This window comes from Doryrhamphus excisus, chromosome 9 (assembly GCF_030265055.1).
Source record: "Doryrhamphus excisus isolate RoL2022-K1 chromosome 9, RoL_Dexc_1.0, whole genome shotgun sequence".
Classification (NCBI taxonomy): Eukaryota; Metazoa; Chordata; class Actinopteri; order Syngnathiformes; family Syngnathidae; genus Doryrhamphus; species Doryrhamphus excisus.
This window is the reverse complement of record NC_080474.1, coordinates 13,020,548-13,043,640: the sequence shown is the minus strand read 5'-3', so window position 1 is coordinate 13,043,640 and position 23,093 is coordinate 13,020,548. Positions and strand designations below refer to the sequence as shown.

Here is a 23,093-nt window from a genome sequence, read left to right as displayed (position 1 = left end):
ACTCTTCCTGCAATGCTGTCTCAGTCAACCAGCGGGAGCCTGGAGGGCAGAGGGAGGCTGACGCTATTGCAGCAAACCAATGAATGCATTGCTCAGACGCAATGCATTCATTGACATATGACAGATATTGACATACCCATGACAACACTTTAAAATAGTTTTTTTCCCCCCATTTTAAAGTCACATTGACACATGCTTGTGTATTTATGAGGTATACGTAGCTATATATCATCATTTTACATTATTATTACATGTTTTTTTTGGCACATTATTTCTCTGTTTACACCAATAGCAATTGTTGGGCCTTGGTGGAGGTCTACAGTGATGAGAATTTTTGCTATCTTTGTAACATTTCCAAGGCTGTAAGGCTGTGCAGGTGTACCTAATGTTTGCACCAGAGTGCATGAGCACGCTGATGACCTTCAAGTCTGACAGCGACTTCAAGGTTTGGCTCTTAACTTTCACTTCAGCACAGAATGTGAGGTGATCAGAGCTGCTGCGTCCCCCTCTCATTTGCCTGGGTTCATCTGCGAGTGTACCTCTCTCAGGGTGATGCCTGGCCCCAGGCTAGACGCCCCTGCTGGCAGGCAAGAAGCGGCGTGGCCCGGCAACTTCCAGATGTTAGCCTGCATTAGGGCCCGACAGCCTGTCATGTTACCACCTACGCTACCACACAGTTCCATCACCTCCCATCTGCTGCCCAACACCTCCTGGGGGGGCACCTCATCGTCCATCAACCTCAGAATGAGAGACAATACTAGAATACTAGAATGTCATGAGTGAGTGCTGGAAATGCTGCTTTTTAACGTAATGACCACAGCAGGATATATGTAAGTTACATATGTAAGTGTGCACATACATAATTTAATGAGAGCAATGTGTCCTATAATGCAGCACAGACATTTGTGAAATTAGTACACTGAAAAAATATACAATATGTTCATGAGGCTAACAAGCAACTACCTCAGACAGATTTATCATTTCAGACGGGTATATTTACAATAGCTAAAGTAATAGCTAAAGTAGTACCAATTTTCTAAACTGGTGATAAACACCAAGTCACTAACTACAAACCAGTTTCTTATTGACACAATTTTCTAAAATAATTGAAAAGTTATTCAACTACAGCTGAGATACATTCGCAAATTACAATTAATTACTGGCGGAGAGAAAATATGGCCTCCGTGGAGTGAATTAACCCTGGGCTGTTGTAAGCTGAATGCCACAGTTCCAGTGGGGCTGTGCAGCATACTTTTGATTGGCGATATGAATATTAAACGAAACAGCGCAAAATGGTGCACTTGAGTAATGTACAAGAAGCGGTGATGCTCAATGTTGTATTCAAGATATGCGTGGATGCCAAGTTATTATTTTTACACAGCTCAAATATGACTACATAACTGGGTGTGTGAAAAGGTTTTATTGAAGTGAATAGAGACAATCTTTATAATACAACTTTGCTGGGAGTACTTCCTGTTTCCCCAGAGTGCTTTGCTGTACAGATTTGGAAAAAATGGTTTGCGCTCACATAGTAGTTTGTTAATATCCTGCATTATAGTAGGTAGTGTATTGTCTGTTTTTATCCACCCATTGTGTTGCTGTGCATGTGTAGTTATTTTGACACCAGGAGTAGAAATTGTGTGTGACATGGCGGTGCTCATAGTTAAGATAGTTTGACTCACACAGGTACCCTACACTCGAGTAATGTCATGGTACAAATATGACATGACATAATGATCTTTGAAGGATAATGAATTTTTTAAAGTCAAAATTATAGTACATCGGTCAATAATTAATGGCACAATTACCAGCAAAATCCGTTCCTGACAGGCCTATGTTTAACCTAAAGTACATATACATATAAATGACATCTGTAAAGTGACAAAAGACCTAAAGCTAGTATTATTTACAGAGAATAATACAATGCAATAAAATCTCCCATTTCAAGAAACCATACCAGTAGTTGATGTTTATAATGTTTGTTGTTTTTCTTCCACCTCCTTCCTTATGTGATGTATACCAAAGTAAAATGTATGTATGTTCAAATGAAAATCAAATATTACCATAACAGTATTTCAAAGTAGCACTGAAACTATCAAAATAAAATTATAATATTTGTGAAGCCACAAATTTGAACACATAACCTTTTAAATAATCCTAACATAATTACACAAATACTAACAAATAACGTCATAAATAATTATTTGGCTCCCCCTGCTGGCATAAGTAAAGATGTTCAAATTGTAAAAAAAAAAGGATGTCAAAATGTCCTTAGGATTAAAAACTGGTTTTAACAGCACATTTTTTTACTTTTTTGTTTGAAACCAAACAAAAAGATAATTTGGACATGTTGAAACTCACATAAATTCCGCAAATCAGATTTTTGTTGTTATATAGAGGTACATTAATAATTGAATTGATATAAGAGTACTACCTAATGATAAAGCTGTCAGTCTTGAGGAAGAGAAAAAAGCGAAGGAAAATATCATTGAGCAAACTGATGAGATGGATTAGACTGCACGAATAAACAATGTGATCCTCATGTGACTCCGAAACACCCAGATCTGATGACAGGGCAGTCCAGAACAGAGGAGAACAAGAAGAAATGGATCACCAAACAACTCAACAACAAAACAACACATTGTCAATATCCTACAAACAAATGGAGCTGGGTGTAGATATCAACACCATCGATACTTGCATCCCACTGTATGGGAGAAACAACACAAGACCCGTAATCATCTTTAAATTCGCCAAACATCTACATGAATGAGTGCCTGAAAATGCAGGCACAAAACTGTCATCAACAGGAAGCGTGCAACCTGAGAATGCAGGAAAAGCACGAACAGCAAAATCTACATCAAGCTAAATGGAGGACCAAGTGGCAAGACTGCTTTTTTTGTCAAAGATATCAATTATTTGGATAAATGTAAAGATCACATCAGTATGACAACAAGGGAAATGAAGGATACAATCCACAAAGGAAGAATGACGCAGTTGGAAGGATTATATTCAATAACATTTTACATCACTACCATGAAACAAGGCTTTTGCTTCTTTCCTACTCCAATTTGCACGTTTGGAAATGTGAATTGAAATATGAAGCATTTCAATGTAAACTAACAATACCATAACAATTTATTCATTCACCACTACAAATGACCAACCCTTTATTCTCATCGAAATATAGTCTCACTTTTTTAGAATACCGTTTTAAAGAAGAGAATCAAGCCAAATACAAATAAATGAGGATTAGCAGGAAGCAGGACATTTTCTCAGGGGAAAAAAACTGCCCACTGCTGGCCGTTAGCTAAATCGCAGGCACTTGGCGCTAATGGCAATGGAACCGGAAGTTAGCTTACCTGCGATGTCGGTGTTCATTCGTTCCCGCCGCAAGTTGTATTTCGGTCCAAATAATGCGCCAGTCAGCCAAAGTCAAGCCTTGTCTGTAAAATGAAATGCATTTGTTCTGTTTTGTATCAAGTATGTTCTTCTCTCACACAGACATAACCATTTAAGCATAAGGTTTTCAATTTATTTGGGGTAAAACAGGCCCTACGAGCTAACATACACACTTTATTCGTCAAAAAACATGGCTGTGAAGAACAAAATTATACCCTTAAATTGTTGAGTGTTCTGTTAATGCTTATGATATAGAAAAGTGGGGTTGGGTAATTGAAATAATATAAAAAATATTTTACCTGCTATGCTTCCTGCATAGTCTCCAACAGAAGCACTTGGAACTGGGAGGGGTGGGGCCAACTTTGAGTGACAATTAGTATCACCTGACTTGTCCCTCTAGATTTGTTAACCAATCAAAAATGTATGAGAAAAATGCTAAACTGTACCAGGAAGTAGGACAAATGTTTACCAAAACAGTGTCATCTATTTTTTTTATGAAGAAATAAAATAACAAAAAAATGTAAGTAATACTATAATCTTACAGTAAAGTGCATGTACATACCAAATATCACTGTCAGTTCACATGAGATCTATCTCTTATTGTACTTTAATATGATCACTGAAAACGTAAGCATGGAATGAATATACATGCATAAATGATAATTGAACAGGAGCATTCAGTCATAAAAAGATAACTTTATTTTACTCAGTCAGGGATTACATAAACTGTTGTTACATAAGAGCTACCTATTGATATGAGAATGCTTTTCAAAATAAAAGAAATAGCAATTATGTTATTATTAATAATTGTTTTTATTTATATCCTTTAAAATACACATCAATAAATATTTCTATTTTGGTCTTTCTTCCATCTTACAAAACACAAAGACAAAAAGTGAGTGTTAGAACAGTTGAGAGACCAACATTGCGTCAAAGGTTAAATCCAACACCGACATACACTGCAGAAGCCACAGGAGATGGAACACAGGTGGTACCACCTTCACAATCATCATCAACCTGTTTACATAGCATTGTCCACATTAAAATGACACGTACAAATACATTATAAAGAGAGATACAGAGAGGTGCTTAGGGTTTAAGGACACGTGGGTAACAAGGGACACCTGAATGCACCATCCTGCCTCTGGGGAAAAACTACAAATGAAGAATCGGAAATTAAAGTCGGAGATGTAGTTGTTCCTCTGTTTAAGGTTTTGAAAGATAGCAGGACACTTCACACCAGTATGTGTGAATGGCTGAGACATTATTGTACTTTAGAGCTTACAAAACAAACATAAAATAAAGTATTTGTTGTGTTTGTCAATATATAATCTGTCTTTTTTGATAATTTTTTAAAAATACATTTGACAAAACTACATTGGGGTGGCTAGCCTAACATGTAGAGTTCAAATAGTATGATATCTTGCATAACAAATAATACATTCCAATAACCGTATCGTGTTTTAATGCGTCATTGTGAGTCTCACTGCTACAGTAAGTTTAGGTGGGAGGAAGTTCAGGGGTTAGTTTGACATGTTAAACCAGGAAATAAGAAATAACCAGAGAACTGCACTTTTGGGGAAAGTTTGCCTGTCATTCACAATCCTTATATGAAAAATGAACACATATTTCTTTCTCTTTTCTGTATATTCTAGCGCGAGAAAACAAGTTAATATAAGACTAATAAGCCAGCAACGGACTAACACGATGCGTCGCTAATCGCTAGTCGATACCTTGCTCTATATTTTGCTCAACAAAGACTCAACAAGATGCTCGTTTGCCGTCAGCATTTTTTACCTGAGGACTGGATCACACATCTTGTGCTGGAAGACACAGCCATTCAAGGAGAGCGGACATCGTAAGTGTTGCGCTTAGAAAAGAAGTTTCGGTCGTGTTTTAAATCATCAAAATTATGGCAAGAACTACTACATGTTATCATCAGTGTACGTGTTAATGCAATATCAAATGATACAAAATTGTGAGAGGTTTTTTTAGAGGGCTTCATAATTGAAACAGGTGTGTCCCAATGACGTCCATTGTTAGCTCGCTCCTATTAACTTGTTTTCTTGTGTTATAATGCACAGAAATGGAAAATAAATATGTCTTCATGTTTTGCATAAGGATTGTGATTCATTCATTTTCTACCGCTTTTTCCTCACGAGGGTCGCTGGAGCCTATCCCAGCTGTCTTTGGGCGGGAGGCGGGGTACACCCTGGACTGGTCGCCAGCCAATCACAGGGCACATATAGACAAACAACCATTCATACTCACATTCATACCTATGGACAATTTGGAGTCGCCAATTAACCTAGCATGTTCTGTTGCTTTTTGGAATGTGGGAGGAAACCGGAGTACCCGGAGAAAATCCACGCATGCACGGGGAGAACATGCAAACTCCACACAGAGATGGGGTGGAATTGAACCCTGGTCTCCTAGCTGTGAGGTCTGCGCGCTAACCACTAGACCACCGTGCCGCCTAAGGATTGTGAATGATGGGCAAAATTCCCCCAAAAAGTGCAGTTCCTCTTTAAGGACATCATGATCATCATCATCATCATCATCATACATGTTGGGTGTTAGTGATTGGATCCTCTTTGTAAATACAGTACACTCCCAATGCATTATTCTAAAAACCAGGCTCAACATTGAACCAGGTCAGACCTAATTACTGAAACCAGACCCAGCAACCCGCCGAACCCCGCAATCTCCTCCCCGAACATTCTTTGCTATGTTTTGGTCGCATGTACATGGATCAATCCCCTTTATTGCCTTGTTTGCTCTCTGACACGTGTCTTGTCAGAAAGGTAATACTGTGGTTTGTTTTACGGGTCGCGGATGCATCATTCATGTATGGGCGAGATCGGATCTCCAGTGGCAGAAAGCCTCAAAAGTCCCCATTAGCCTGTAAAAAAAGTTTGGCAATAGAAGCCCAACTTGTCACCCTGAATGGACACACGACTGGTAAATTACTGGAATGAGCACTGCATTTCAAAACAACTGTACGTGTTTGTGATTATTTGATGAAATGATTTTCCATAAAACTTTGTACAGGAGTCAAATGAAGTACCCATCAGATTTTGGTGCAGATCAGTATAAAGGTGCACATGCAAGAGTCCACTTAATCACATATGAATACAGTACCATATTTTTTCTACATTTTTCTTTAATTTCTCAGTGAATAATGTGACATTAAAATCAAAGTCATGGGTATCTTTGATGGTGTCAATCTGGCCCGTGAATGACATTGGACGAGTCTTTGAATTCATTCATTCATTCATTTTCTACCGCTTTTCCTCACAAGGGTCGCGGGTGGTGCTGGAGCCTATCCCAGCTGTCTTTGGGCGAGAGGCGTGGTACACCCAAGACTGGTCGCCAGCCAATCACAGGGCACATATAGACAAACAACCATTCACACTCACATTCATACCTATGGACAATTTGGAGTCGCCAATTAACCTAGCATGTTTTTGGAATGTGGGAGGAAACCGGAGTACCCGGAGAAAACCCACGCATGCACGGGGAGAACATGCAAACTCCACATAGAGATGGCCGAGGGTGGAATTGAACCCTGGTCTTCTAGCTGTGAGGTCTGTGCGCTAACCACTCGATCACCGTGCCGCCTGTCTTTGAATTCAGAAAAAAAAAAGAAAAAGAACCATGAAGAGGATCTTTGACTAGCATCTTTGCAGTACGCCCTTAAAAACAGCAACCTGTCATATAAAGAACCTTTGACGAGAATTTTTGTAGCGCATCCTTAAAAACAGTAGATTGGTCTTGTCATTGGGAGGGTCTTTGACTAGCATTTTTGTAGTACATTCTTAAAATCAAACATCGAGAAAAAAAAGTGCTCTTGTAATTTAGAGGATCTTTGACTCACATTTTTGAATTAAAAACAACAGAGCTCTTGTCATATAACTTTTTGACTTACGTATATTTGAGTCCACCTTTACGGTACCAAATATGGTTCCCAGTCCGCTAAAGTAGCGCGCAAATTAAACACAAAGCAAAGAATGAGTACCTCAAAAAGAACAAACTGCTTTTTGACATCTTTAAAAACAATACAGTCCTCTTGTCATGTTCCAGATCTTTGACTAGCGTTTTGAAACAGACACGCATTTTTATTATGTAGAGGATCTTTGACTAGCCTTTTCGCAGTAGGCCTTTAAAAATAGAAGAGAATTTGGATCATTGATTCACATTTGTGTAGTATAACAGTAGAAAAACAGTAGAGTGCCCCAGTCATGCACACGACTGCCTTTGAACATTTTAGGTTCTTAAAAACAGTAGCGCACTCCTGCCATGTAAAGGATCTTTGACAGTTATATTGGTAATTGAAATGAAATGTGTTCTGTAATTCCTTTTGGGCGTTTCCCTTCCAAAAATGACGGTTTAAGCGTCAGCAGCAAAAATAATAACAGTAGGCCTTGCCATTTTTCAACTTTGGGGGGTATGCCACCCCCTATTGGTGTGGAGTGTTAAATGTCATGCACTACTATACCTACAGCTGGTTTGCTTCTGTCAGGTGAACAGAAACAGACACAGAAAGATTAAAGGAAGATGTAATAATGAGAAGAAAACACATTTACAGTCAAAAAAAAGGCCAATGTTAACAACCATCATCAACAGGATGTTCAGACACATTCAAAGAGTCAATGTGTACAATTAGAAAGTCAGTCAGTGCACACACACACACACACACACTCTAGTTTACATGTCTCCATTGTTCTTATTGCTACATTAATGTACAGTGTAAGTTTACCACCACCGCTACACGCCACATGTATGTTTGTAACGTTGTAGGAAGTGGGTTCATGTGATCCACACCTGTACTATACGTCGCCTCTCCAATTACCCGTCCTCACATTTCAACCTCTCAAGAGTTGACATGACAGAGACAAAAGGCCACCCAAGTGCAGCACATCAAGTTAATTCTGCAATCCAATACTGTTGCTCTACTTCATATATGTTCATCATATATGGTGGACATTTTTCAATTGAGGAAAAAAACATAGTCAGAGCTCAAATTTGCTATGTAATTGAAGTGTGGTGAAATCCAATAAGACACAGATTTATATGTTCAAACCCTAAGGAGGTCACATTAATATTGAACACAAGGTCACGTCCTCAAATAAAATAGGGGGAAAATTACTAGCAGTACTGTATTTATTTTATAACTGAAAATATTTCATTCATTCATTCATTTTCTACCTCACGAGGGTCGTGGGGGTGCTGGAGCCTATCCCAGCTGTCTTTGGGCGAGAGGCGTGGTACACCCAAGACTGGTCACCAGCCATTCACAGGGCACATATAGACAAACAACCATTCACACTCACATTCATACCTATGGACAATTTGGAGTCGCCAATTAACCTAGCATGTTTTTGGAATGTGGGAGGAAACCGGAGTACCCGGAGAAAACCCACGCATGCACGGGGAGAACATGCAAACTCCACACAGAGATGGCCGAGGGTGGAATTGAACCCTGGTCTCCTAGCTGTGAGGTCTATGTGCTAACCACCCGATTGCCGTGCCCCCCGAAAATATTTCATATTGTTTGATAATTAAAAAACCCTAATAAAGTCAACCATATGTTCTACTTGCTTTTGAGACATTTTCAGTTTTTAAGAAAAGTATTATTATTATTATTATTATTATTGTTGTTGTTGTTGTTGTTATTATTTTTATTATTATTATTATTATTAGCTGGGAAAAAAATCATTGACATGGTTCACTTTTATGTACATTGGTACCAAATATGGTTCCCAGTCTGCTAAGGTAGTGCACAAAGGAAACTGATGAAGCTCTGTTTAGTTAGATGTGGGGGAAAAAAGCAAGAGAGCAAGAGAATGGGTATCTCGAAAAGAACTTTTTGTGCCACACCAACTGCCTCCGTAGCCGTGATGGCCCTGGAGTTAACAAACTTCTACCTCACGAGAGCAACATGCTAGCATTACAGTGTTGCATCTGGAATGTTCCTTCAGAAAAATAAAGTTTCTTCCATTCCATTTGGGAGCTTCGACATTCAGGAAAGGTCTCTCCTTCAGATGGGACCCCTGTAAGGCTTTGACAGATTGATAAAGGGATTATATCCTGACATCAACATCAGACACGTCCATTGCTGTGGGTGCTGCTCCGGCGGCGCCCGCTAGAGGTCTGCGAGGTGTAGTGCAGCTCGGCCGTAGAACTGGAGAAGGTGGACAAGGATGAGGAGTTGGAGGAAGGTGAGGTGAGTCCAGAGGCCTCACAGGCCAGGGCCAGCTGCCTCAGAGCGTCCAGAGAATCCATTTTAGCTCCACGCAGGAGGTCGCTTTGACCCTGCAGCGACAAAGTGGAACATCAGTGTGTCATTCATTCATTCATTTTCTGGAGCCTATCCCAGCTGTCTTCAGGTGAGAGGCGGGGTACACCCAGGACTGGTCGCCAGCCAATCACAGGGCACATATAGACAAACAACCATTCACACTCACATTCATACCTATGGATAATTTGGAGTCGGAAACCGGAGTACCCGGAGAAAACCCACGCATGCACGGGGAGAACATGCAAACTCCACACAGAGATGGCCGAGGGTGGAATTGAACCCTGGTCTCCTTGCTGTGAGGTTTGCGCGCTAACCACTCAACCGCAGTGCCGCAACATCAGTGTGTTTGGTTTATCATTTATCATAAATAAGCATTTAGCATTAATTTTCATAACTATCCATCCATTCTTTTTCTATACCGCTTGTCCTCACAAGGGTCATAGGGGTATGCTGGAGCCTATCCCAGATGACATCAGGTACTGATGAACAGTACCAACTACTGTTGTAATTAGCACACTGATAATATTGTAGAAAATGTTTCGCCTTTATAAATTGGGTCGCAGCGATAGAGTATGCTGGAGCCTATCCCAGGGTACACCCTGGGCTGGTCGTCAGCCATCGCGGATGATTATCATTATTAACAGGTAAAAGATGTAATTAATTTCCATCCATCTATCCATTTTCTATACCGCTTATCCTCACTGGTGTCGCGGAGGTATGCTGGAGCCTATCCCAGCTGACTTCGGGCGAGAGGCAGGGTACACCCTGAACTGGTCGCCAGCCAATCACAGGGCACATATAGACAAACAACCATTCACACTCACATTCATACTAAATGTCATTCATATAAAGGTAATAAACAAAAGTAATAGTTTGAGGTATGAGTAGTACTTTGAGAACTGTTATGTTCCAGGTGAAACTCTCCACTGCTTTGTTCAGCTTGCATCCTTTCAATCCCTCCTTCTCCGACAGCCGGGACAGATCTTCATGGAAGTCCATTCCTGAGAGGAACAAAACATTAGACACAGCTGCAAACTAAAACAATATTCATACATGAATACTTTATTATGGTTGTAATGGAAAATTTAATTTTTATAATTTGTACCTTCTTTCTGCACCTGAGCAATCCTTTCCAGGACAGCATCAGCATTCTCAATCAGCTGCTTTTGCGCGGCAATCATCTGAACACAAACACACACATGGTATTTGGTTCAACCTTTGTAGAAAATGAATGGATTTAAAACATATCCCTGTGGAACTCAACACTAAAGTGTCTGAATACTGGGAAGCTAATTATATTGTTATTATATCACCATTTTCCACTCAAAATTGTGCCTGAATTATTGGAGCGTTTTTGGTGGAAAATCATGTTTGATTATGCTATACAGTTTCTACACGGACAAAAGTATTGGGACACATGGACCTTCCAGCTACAGCAAGTTAAATGTGGAAAAAAAAAGCTTCCCTGCTTTTGCAGCTTTTACAACTTCCACTGTTCTGGAAATACTTTTGACAACATATTACAATTTCTGATATTTTGGAATTTCTGTCTTAAGTTCTATGATTATAATTTCTATTCTGAGATTTTATGTGGGGCTGCACAGCGGGCAAGTGATTAGCGCGCAGGCCTCACAGCTAGGAAACCGGAGTTCAATTCCACCTTTGGCCATCTCTGTGTGAAATTTGCATGCGTGGGTTTTCTCCGGCTACTCCGGTTTCCTCCCACATTCCAAAAACATGCTAGGTTAATTGGTGACTCCAAATTGTCCATAGGTATGAATGTGAGTGTGAATGGTTGTTTGTCTATATGTGCCCTGTGATTGGCTGGCGACCAGTCCAGGGTGTACTCCGCCTCTCGCCCGAAGACAGCTGGGATAGGCTCCAGCACCCCCGCGACCTTCGTGAGGAAAAGCGGCAGAAAATGAATGAATGAATGAAGTTCTATTGTTATCATTTCTATTCTGAGAATTTATGTGGGGCTGCACAGCGGGCGAGTGATTAGCGCAATGGCCTCACAGCTAGGAAACCGGGATTCAATTCCACCTTCGGCCATCTCTGTGTGAAATTTGCATGCGTGGGTTTTCTCCGGCTACTCCGGTTTCCTCCCACATGCCAAAAACATGCTAGGTTAATTGGTGACTCCAAATTGTCCATAGGTATGAATGTGAGTGTGAATGGTTGTTTGTCTATATGTGCCCTGTGATTGGCTGGCGACCAGTCCAGGGTGTACTCCGCCTCTCGCTCGAAGACAGCTGGGATAGGCTCCAGCACCCCTGTGACCCTCGTGAGGATAAGCGGTAGAAAATGAATTTATGTGGTTTAGTAACCCCCAATAGTGTTTTAAGTGGTGCAATATTGTATTTGCATGGGAAACCAGGCTGCGTGTATAAACTATAGCCAAAAGAAAACCATACTTTTGTGGCCAAATACAGACGTTAAACATATAATTTCCACTTATCTGGCTAAATATATAATTTTTAAGCCACAATCAAACATTGCATTTTTATGGCAAAAACAGTATTGCATTGTTGTGTGTCTGTGGAATTTATGTTCATATATGATTTTTTTCAGTGCAGCTGCTGCTAAAGTGACAGAATATTAATTCCGCTGTGTATGACAATGTGTGTGTGGGTATAGCAGCAGAGTGGCGACACAGGTGGGAGGGAGGCGTCCTGAGATGTAGGTGGGAACAGACGCAGCTGGCCTGCTGGGGGTGTGGAAACTCAACAAGGCGTGTGGGTGACGGCTTTGCGCATGTCATCGTTGAGTGTCTCTCTGCATACCACATCAGTGTGTAATTACATGTGAATGCGTGTGTGTGTGTAGGCTCTCCAATTAGACGTTTTAATAGGCCTGATGATGCCCCCGAGGGAGGTGTAGTAGTAAGTCATGTTGTGCTTTTTTCGGTCCACTACGTCAAACATGGATTTTTATCACATCTACTGTGGACTAATTTTGTATTCATTAGTGAATATCATTACATAACTTGACAAGCATCACATTCACTTCATCATCACAATGTTCTCACATTAGCATTGTGCCCAAAGGAAGTCAAATAATACCTGAAAAACGTCATGTTGACGCTACAATGGTAACCAAAAGGGACAACAGCAGCTGTACTGTTGCCATGGCAACCTTGCATCACCAACTTTAATATTGGTGGTCCAACCAGGACACTTATTGTGTTGTGTTAGGACTATTTTCAATGGTTTTCAGAACGGTGTGTTGACATTAAATACAAACTGAAACGATGAGGTCATGGTCATAAGTTCAAGCATAAAATATATAAAATATATCATCTCCCTCAGTCGTTTGCTCCAGTTTGGAAAGAAACACTCGCTTTTGAATTTGCAGACTGCAGTCTTTTATATTACTATGAATTAAAAAAAAACCTCATTACTCATGGACATTATACTGTTTCTGACCCGAACCAAACAAGATGAACCTGCCCCATCTAAACACTCATCATGTTGTAAAAAAACAGGCTTTGCTACACATTTTTAAAATAAAGCTGGAGCTTTGCCATGCTAACTGTTAGTGTTTACTAAAAGTACTTAAAGTGTCGAAATTCCAGCACCATGGCTACATTTAGTACAACACACTTCCAATACACTATTGTGTGACCTGTTGTCTAAAATACGATAATATGGGATGTTTAAGTCACTCAAAAGCAACAGGAAAAAAAAAAGAATATTGGTCTTGGTACTGACCGTGTCATAGGCGGTGAGCAGTTTTCGCGTGGTCTCCGAAACACTGACCAGCGCCTCCAGGGATGGGTACCCCTCCTTGAGAACCATGGTGGCCCCCATGGTGCCGTCGGGGCTCTGCAGCCGGGTGGCCAGGCACTGGATGCACTGCTTGAGTTTGGCCACCGTGGGGAGTCCACACTGCTCTTTCAAACTGGCAATGGTGCCCTGAAAACAAAATAATACCAGGAAAAATGTTACAGGGAAATTATGTCAGCTACCTGCAGTTTGCCACCTGGCACAGCCCCAACTAGACCAGACTAGCCGAGGCCCGAGACTAAATCAGACTAGTCGATTATCACACCACACTTGTGCAAGTGCCAGTGTGAGCGGCGTGTACGTATAACTTGCAGCAGTGGAGGCGTGATGAATGATGATTGTGGAGTGTGGCAGATGAGCCTACAGCTGGAGATGCAGCCCACAGAGAGCTCAGGCGGGTGCAGGCTGAGGGGTGTTGGGTGGGGAGCAATACAAGTGAAGCAAGACGATTAAAGCTGAAAAATAGAAATGTGTGTGTGTGTGTGCGTGCATGTGTGCATGCATACGTGTGTGGTGTTTGTGTGCAGCTGAGTGTTTTCAAACATTTTTTTTCATTGTGTGTGTTAAAAGAGGTGGGTGAATGGCGGCAAGATGTTGGCTTCAGATGCCTCTGCTATTAATAGATGCTTGATAACAATCCTCCTACACCTTTCTGCTCATTCTGTGCTCTCCTTTTTTTTTTTTACACTGCATGTCGCAAATCCTAATGTGATTTTTAGTTTATTTATTTGTACCTTTTAAGCAATCCCACAGAAAGTGTCAATTAAAAATATTTTGAAATATAATAGGAATTATTTAAAATGTAAAATTATATTATATTATAATAATATATTATTATTATTATATTATAATAACATTATATTATATATTAATTATATGTATATATTATAATGTGATTTTTGCTTTTATTTGTGTTTTTTAAGCATTAGAGTGCTTCTTATTTCAATCCAATCAATTAATTAATTAATTAATTAATTAATTCATGATATTAAAGCATTCATTTATTATAGCCTATCCCAGCTGTCTTTGGGTGGGGGGGGGTACACCCTGGACTGGTCGCCAGCCAATCACAGGACACATATAGACAAACAACCATTCACACTCACATTCATACCTATGGACAATTTGGAGTCACCAATTAACCTAGCATGTTTTTGGAATGTGGGAGGAAACCGGAGTACCCGGAGAAAACCCATGCAGGGGGAAAACATGCAAACTCCACACATAGATAGTTTTTTTTTGTCCAGCTAACAGAAATTTTTAAAATGTTTACAGAAAGTCGCCTCCAAGGACATCACACATTGCACTCAAATTGACAAGAAAAATCAATACTTTCTTCACTGAAAAAAAAAAAACAATGTACAAAATGCCTTGTAATACAAGGTTGCCAAAACTACCATCACTGGATTTACACGTTTAACTGCACCTTCTTTTGGCAAGTGCCCCACCCCACTACAAAGGTGTGGTAGTAAAATATTTTTATGCCGGAGGAGTTCATGCATAATTTTGATTGATAGAGTAGTTCATTAAAAAATGTATTGCAGTTTATTATTTTGACCATACCATGTAGCTAGCTAATGTAAGATGATAAGCATTACAAGACTACCCAGGTGTACCTAATGTTGTGTGAGGTCTCTTACCTGAGCTTCCTCCCTCAGGTCCATCACCTCTTTCAGGGGCGCACTGGCCTGCTTGAAAGTCTCGTCCACCACCTTGATGCCCGTGTTCCTCAGCGTAACGTACTCCCGCCCCCGTCGCCCGACCCTCCTCACCGATAAACCCCGGCGATGGGCCTTCCCACCCCCTCGCCGGTTTGTGACGGCCACATGGACAAAGAGGCTGGCGTGGGCCAAGGGCTCTCCCATCAGGCCCAGCAGGGGCACGTTGCGGTAGCCGGACTGAAGGCACTCGAAAGCCACACTGTACTGGCCGATGAAGTCATCGCCGATGTAGTCATCATCCAGAACCACAAAACGCAGCAAGGCCAGTTCTGGCATGTTCACCTGGACAGGAAATACAGTATACTGTGATGTATATTCAAACCTTATAAAAAGCAAATGGACCTAAAATACATCCCTGAGGAACCCCACTCATTTTTGACAAAACTGCAAAATCAGTTACATGACAATTACACATGTAAAGACAACATGGCACTTTATTATAATATTATTTTCATTGTCTAGTATAGCCTTTTTTGTTACCAAATACATGCAAAATATGACATTTACATGGCAAACTACCTAACATTTGCAGATCCTATTAGACTCTTTCTGAGTTAATATGGTGTTTTTAACATTAACTGAGAAATGTACAACATTCCCGGCTAAATAGATCATTTTATGATTGTCAGACGGCAATTAAGCCTTTTGGTATGTAAATATGGTGTTTTAATGTCAAAACGCTTGCACGGGAAGAACATGCAAACTCCGCACAGAGAATCGAACTCGGTTCTCCTAGCTGTGTGGCCTGCATGCTAACCACTCGAACCCCATTCAGCCCGTTTTCAATAATCTTCTGCCAAAATCAAAGTTTTCGTCAAAGATCTTCTATATGATAAGCAAAATTGCTAGTCAAAGATCCTCAATGTGACATGGAGTGCTGCTTTTAGCAATCTTCTGCAAATATTCTAGTCAAAGATCTTCCATATGACAAGGAATCAGGTTTTTCCCAAATTATTTTTGTGACAAAATGTGTTTTTGTGGCCAAGTACAGCATCAAAATGTAGCCTTTTGGTGTAAAAAATAATATTGTCAGATGGCAATTAAGCCTTTTTGTCAGTAAATATGGTGTTTTAATGTCAAAACGCATGCACGGGAAGAACATGCAAACTGCGAACAGAGATGCCCGAGGGTAGAATCGAACTCGGGTCTCCTAGCTGTGTGGCCTGCGTGCTAACCACACCTGTTTGGTAAGCACGCACAGCCCGTTTTCAATAATCTTCTGCCAAAATGTTTGTCAAAGATCTTCTATATGACATGGAGTGCTGCTTTTAGCAATCTTCTGCAAATATTCTAGTTAAAGATCTTCCATATGACAAGGAATGAGGTTTTTTCCCAATCAAATAGATCTTTTTTGTGACAAAATGTGTTTTTGTGGCTAAGTACAGCATCAAAATGTAGCCTTTTGGTGTAAAAAATAACATTGTCAGACGGCAATTAAGCCTTTTGGTAAGTAAATATGGTGTTTTAATGTCAAAACGTAGCATTTCTGTTAAACTTCCATTTCCTTATACTACATATAATCATCATTGTGCCATTATACACATACCTACATATTTGGTCCTTTTATGTACAAATATGTATATTACTTTTGTGGCAAACTACCATTGGTGGTGCAGATTTTGGAGTGTGTTAGTGGGAATTAATGTCCATATGTGAGGTTAGAGGTCAACAATGTGTGGTGGGCTTGTTCTTCCACAACAAAGCCATCCAAGCAGGCCTATAGACTTGTGCACTGGGGACAGCAAAGAACAATTTCCCAGCATACAATTGCCCAGAATGCCTTGCTAAGATGAAGAATTAAGACTCACCTGGATGTATCTCAACTTGTGATTGATTAATTCACTCCCAAAGGTGTGCCGTGTATCTCTATGCTTGGCTAAGAATTTACAGCAGGATAGTAATAATCATAATATTGAGAAGCAAAGAAGCTCAAACAAAACAGTGTTTCCTGTTATGAGCTGTCACTCGTCTGTCCACTGAGAGGCACCCATCCACTTTAATTACACGCTACAATGAAAAGAACGCCCCGCGTCGGAGTTGCAATATTAAATTTCGCACCGTCAGAGGAAGCTGTCGTGCTAATAAGGCAGCAGGAAAGAAGTATGAAGACAGAGGACAGAGCAAGAACGATCGAGAACGATGCAAGGAGCGTGACGAATAGTAAACAATGCTCAGTGTCAATTAAGAAGAATAAATAGAAGTCATTATTGTCAAAACAGACAAAAATGCTAGCCAAAGATCTATATGTGACGAGAAGTGCTGTTTTTAGGAATTGACTGCAAAAAAGTTTTGTTAATCTAGCATGTTTTTGGAATGTGGGAGGAAACCGGAGTACCGGGAGAAAACCCACGCATGCACGGGGAGAACATGCAAACTCACAGACTCACAAACATGCACAGAGATGCCCGAGGGCGGAATCGAACTCAGGTCTCCGAGCTGTGTGGCCTGCGCGCTAACCACTCGTACCCCGTTCAGCCCGTTTTCAATAATCTTCTGCCAAAATGTTTGTCAAAGATCTTCTACATGACAAGCAAAAATGCTAGTCAAAGATCCTCAATGTGACATGGAGTGCTGCTTTTAGCATTCATTCATTCATTTTCTACCGCTTATCCACACGTGGGTCGCGGAGGGTGCTGGAGCCTATCCCAGCTGTCTTCGGGCGAGAGGCGGGGTACACCCTGGACTGGTCGCCAGCCAATCACAGGGCACATATAGACAAACAACCATTCACACTCACATTCGTACCTATGGACAATTTGGAGTCACCAATTAACCTAGCATGTTTTTGGAATGTGGGAGGAAACCGGAGTACCCGGAGAAAACCCATGCATGCACGGGAAGAACATGCAAACTCCGCACGGAGATTCCCGAGGGTGGAATCAAACTCGGGTCTCCTAGCTGTGTGGCCTGCGCGCTAACCACTCATACCCTGTTCAGCCCGTTTTCAATAATTCATTCATTCATTCATTTTATACCGCTTTTTCCTCGGTTTCCTCGGGGTGCTGGAGCCTATCCCAGCTGTCTTGGGGCGAGAGGCGGGGTACACCCTGGACTGGTCGCCAGCCAATCACAGGGCACATATAGACAAACAACCGTTTTCAATAATATTCTGCCAAAATGTTCGTCAAAGATCTTCTATATGACAAGCAAAAATGCTAGTCAAAGATCCTCAATGTGACATGGAGTGCTGCTTTTAGCAATCTTCTGCAAATATTCTAGTCAAAAATCTTCCATTTGACAAGGAATGAGGTTTTTCCCAATCTGTTGCAAAAAGTACTGGTCAAAAATACTCTATAAAGTGCTGTTTTTAAGAATCTATTGCAAAGTTTTGAACACCAACAGTTGAATAGTCCTGTTGTAACATTAGCGTTAATGTGTTGCTTTGCAAATACTAATATATAAAGTGATCAGTATTTGTCCAAATTCATGTGGTAGTTTATTTTGTAAATGTTTACTATTGCATGACTTTCCATAAAACATGCCTTCCTACATTTTTCCATGTCAGAGAACGACATGCAGGGTTCCTTTGGGAAGAAAGTCGAGTGCTCACAGTTGTAATGTTAATGTTTAACAAATCTATTCTGGTAGGAGGAAAAGGAGATGATGGATGGTGCAGCCAAAATACTGCATTTCACACTGAATGAAAGACTGGGATGCCCCTTAGGCTTCGATTTGAACATTGTGTGTGTGTGTGTGTCTGTGGCACACCCTTGACATCTTCATTTTCAGAACCTTTCTTTCTTTGTAGAGACATTTTGGTTGGTTCACTCAAGAGAAATGCTGTAATAAGCTCCTTTCACCCAATTACATTTACTGTGTGTGTGTATGTGTGTGTGTGTGTGTGTGTGTGTGTGTGTGTGTGTGTGTAGGTGTGTGTGTGTGTGTGTGTTGCATGCTTGGACAAACCAGACTGACAGATCCAGCAGACTGTGCTTGTGTGTGTGCGTCATTGTCAGTTTTGGGCCAGCGGCTGCTGAATAGAATACTGTGGCTCAGTGACATTTAATACAATATACTTCTAACCAAATGATCCTCTACTAAGACATGAAGGCACCAAGTATCACACAGTAAGAACATAATACAGATACCCATGCACTGTAGACTTAACATGAAAAAATGGCTTTTTAATGTGTCCTAGAACAATGCTTCTTAAAATTGCGGTGACCCCCACCCCCTGTGGGGGCAGGATGATGTGTTGGAGGGATGTAAGAGATAGGGAGGATTCATTTTGACTGAATACTGAATATGCTTGTAAACTTCCCAGATTTCTTATTATGGGCTTGCCCAGCCATACAAGCCCCGTAGACTGCTGCTATGCAAATACACACATGGCATGATACAGGGAGGTTATAGGACAACATTGGCAGTTTCTAAACTTGAGGCCCTCTTGCTCGGTGCTAGCATGGTAGCCGTTAGCATGTTAGCATTGAAGCTAATTTACTCATGTGTATAGGCAAATACACATGGCATGATGCAGGGAGGTTAAAGGACAACCTTGGCAGTTTTTAAACTTGAGGCCCTCTTGCTAGGTGCTAGCATGGTAGCCGTTAGCATGTTAGCATTTAAGCTAATTTACTCATGTCTAAAGACAAATATACACATGGCATAATGCAGGGAGGTTATAGGACAACCTTGGCACTTTCTAAACTTGAGGCTCTCTTGCTAGGTGCTAGCATAATGACTGTTAGCATGTTAGCATTTTAACTAATTTACTCATGTCTAAAGGCAAATACACACATGGTATGATGTGGGGGCACTATGAGACTGCCCCAAAGTTTTCGGGACCTGAGGCTGTCTTGCTATGTGCTATCATGGTAGCCGTTAGTATATTAGCATTTAAGCTAATTTACTCATGTCTACAGGCAAATACACACATGGCATGATGTAGGGAGGTTATAGGACAACCTTGGCACTTTCTAAACTTGAGGCTCGCTTGCTAGGTGCTAGCATGATGACTGTTAGCATTTTAGCTAATTTACTCATGTCTAAAGGCAAATACACACATGGTATGATGTGGGGTATGATATCGGACTCGGACTCCCTGGACACTTTTGGGACTTGAGGCTGTCTTGCTAGGTGCTAGCATGATGACTGTTAGCATGTTAGCAATTTAGCTAATTTACTCGTGTCTAAAGGCAACTACACACATGGCATGATATGGGGACACTATGGGGCTGCCCCAAACTTTTCGGGACCTGAGGCTGTGTTGCTTGGTGCTAGCATGGTAGCCGTTAGCATGTTAGCATTTAAGCTAATTTTCTCATGTCTAAAGGCAAATAGATACATGGCATGATGTAGGGACACTATGGGACTGCATCAACCTCTTCGGTACTTGAGGCCTTCTTGCTAGGTGCTAGCATGGTAGCCACTGGCACACCGGGCCCGAGGCTCACAGCACAGGTGGCAAGCCCATCAAAATTTCTGGTGGAATTTTCTAGTTTATATAGGTAATATTGTCGTAGTTAGAGCATAAAAACCTGTTTATGACCTTATAAATATATTTTTTAACATTATTAGCGCAGGAGCTAACACCCCTAGAGTTACTGTACCTTTATACTTAAATTACCCAATATACCATCCATCCATCTTCTACCGCCTATTCAAGGTCTTAGCGGGGAGACGTTCATTCAGCTCTTCGCGGCGGATCCCGAGGTATTCCCATACCAGTTGATGTAGTCTCTCCTACATATCCTGGGTCTTCCCTGAGACCTTCTTCCGTTCGGACATTATAACTAACTGTATGTTAGTTGGTACTACACACTGTTGTCATGTATTAATTTTTATGGTGCAATAAATGTGTACTTTTACATGAGTAAGCAGTAAAGTATAGGAATAGCAATACACAGGAATACATTATATAATGTAAGCAATCCTAAGGATTAGTTGTATAATAATTCCATTGCTTTGTGTATTTCTATGTGTGTACTTTAAAAGTAAAGCTGATAAAACTTTTTCTCTTGTGTGAAAATTGGAATTAGAGGAAAAGGCTCAGGGAAGCCATCTGTCTATGAAAAAAAACGAATCCCCTAGTAACCATGGTAACACTTACATTATGGCAGAGGAACGATTGCTGCTAATTTTCTATGATGCACAAGATGTAAAGAGCAAAACATCAAAAAGTCCAAGTCTTCTCTTGTTGATCTCTACAAACTGAGTTAGGGCTGACATTTTAGTACTTTAGTACAAAAACTAAAGGTTACTTAGTACCATAACGAAAGGTTAGACACTTCTTATGGCCTATAGGTCATTCGCATTGATGGGCGTTATGGCCACACAGCCTATTTCGGAATTCCACTCCTGTGTGCTAAATGCATGAGCTCCACAACTGTATGTGGATTTCTTTGTTTTTGTGACGGATGAAAAGCGTGATGATAACCACAGAAGCATGATATTCTGTCTGCTGACGGACAGAGAACACTAATTGATTGTAGAAGTACCTATAATATGCCACTACTGGATGACACTAGTGATGCAGTGTTGCTTTTGGCAGCCATTTTATTTTTAGTCAGCCTTTTAGGCGAAAAAGCTTCTTGTTTTAGTCATTTATTTATTATTTATTTATTTAATTAATTAATTGCTTAATTAATGATATTAAAACATTCATTTATTACAGCCTATCCTAGCTGTCTTTGGGTGAGAGGCGGGGTACACCCTGGACTGGTCGCCAGCCAATCACAGGGCACATATAGACAAACAACCATTCACACTCACATTCATACCTATGGACAATTTGGAGTCGCCAATTAACCTAGCATGTTTTTGGAATGTGGGAGGAAACCGGAGTACCCGGAGAAAACTCCCAGATTTAGTCAACAAACACTAAAAATTTTATTTTTTTTTATATAATTTATTTAATTTTAATAATTATATATTTTTTAGACCAGTCCAGGGTGTACCCCGCCACTTGCCCAAAGACAGCTGGGATAGGCTCCAGCACCCCCGCGACCCTCAAGAGGAAAAAGCAGTAGAAAATGAATAATAATAATAGTAATAATAATAATAATAGTAATAATAATAATAATAATAATAATAATAATGATAATAATGATAGTAACAATAACAATAATAATAATAATAATAATAATAATAATAATACAAATCTCTCACTTTTTGCATATATAAGTTGAGCAGCAACACTTTTTCCCACTTTGTTCAATGGTCCTTGAATGCACCATGTAAACTTTCTAGACTGCATTTTTGCCGTTTTTGTTTCACCTCAAAGTAAATAAAGGTACATTTCGATGACGTTATTGAGTACTAATATTGGTTGGTGCACAACGTCAAGTTAATTCATGCTAGCATACTGCCTGGTAGCACATATATCAAACAGCGATGTAATTATCTTCCGCCAGATATTTGTGTGAACACAAGTTGGTCCAAAAAGTTTGCATTCAGTCTTGGGGAAAACTCACACACAACTTTACACTCACATTTTAGTCATCAAAGAGGCATGTTTTGCTCATAATCATCTCGTTTCCATCATAAAAAAAAGGTTAGTCAACATAATAACTTCATCATCGACAAAAAACAACACCGTAGTGATGTGGAGGCGCCCCCACGACAGACGTAAGCACAGATGTCACCCGAGTCTGTGGCTCTGATTCATGTGTTCTATCATTATTCATTAGCGTTGAGTAGCTTTTCATTTGATCATTTAAAATGTGTGAGGCATATTTAGGATTGTGCATTTAGCATATAGCAACGTTCACTTTTATTGCAAATGTTGATCCGAAATCAAATGAGAACTTCAACGTCAAGCTAGCAGGAAAGTTTTGAAGGGTCGCAGTGTGTCCAAAAGAGAGCCTTTTTATGGGCACATCAATTACTTTCAGATTTATGTCATTTGTTGATAGCCTTGGAACATAACTATTTACTTCAGACTTG

At 40.4% G+C, this 23,093-nt stretch overlaps 2 protein-coding genes across 3 annotated transcripts in view; both read right to left on the bottom strand.

Annotated features, from left to right (window-relative positions):
* tbccd1 (TBCC domain containing 1) overlaps positions 1 to 3,446 on the bottom strand; it is a 119,802-nt gene extending 116,356 nt beyond the window's left edge. For both annotated transcript variants that reach the window (XM_058083070.1, XM_058083071.1), the window contains exon 1: positions 3,363 to 3,446. The gene's annotated coding sequence lies outside the window, so the exon portion shown is untranslated. The remainder of the gene's footprint in view (positions 1 to 3,362) is intronic.
* Positions 3,447 to 4,083: 637 nt separating this feature from the next.
* plcl1 (phospholipase C like 1) overlaps positions 4,084 to 23,093 on the bottom strand; it is a 60,783-nt gene continuing 41,773 nt past the window's right edge. The window contains exons 8-12 of the mRNA XM_058081519.1: positions 15,129 to 15,491; positions 13,414 to 13,617; positions 10,809 to 10,884; positions 10,595 to 10,704; positions 4,084 to 9,717 (exon numbers count right to left, since the gene is read on the bottom strand). Coding sequence (XP_057937502.1) covers positions 9,505 to 9,717; positions 10,595 to 10,704; positions 10,809 to 10,884; positions 13,414 to 13,617; positions 15,129 to 15,491 — 966 coding nt within the window. The 3' untranslated portion in view covers positions 4,084 to 9,504. The remainder of the gene's footprint in view (positions 9,718 to 10,594; positions 10,705 to 10,808; positions 10,885 to 13,413; positions 13,618 to 15,128; positions 15,492 to 23,093) is intronic.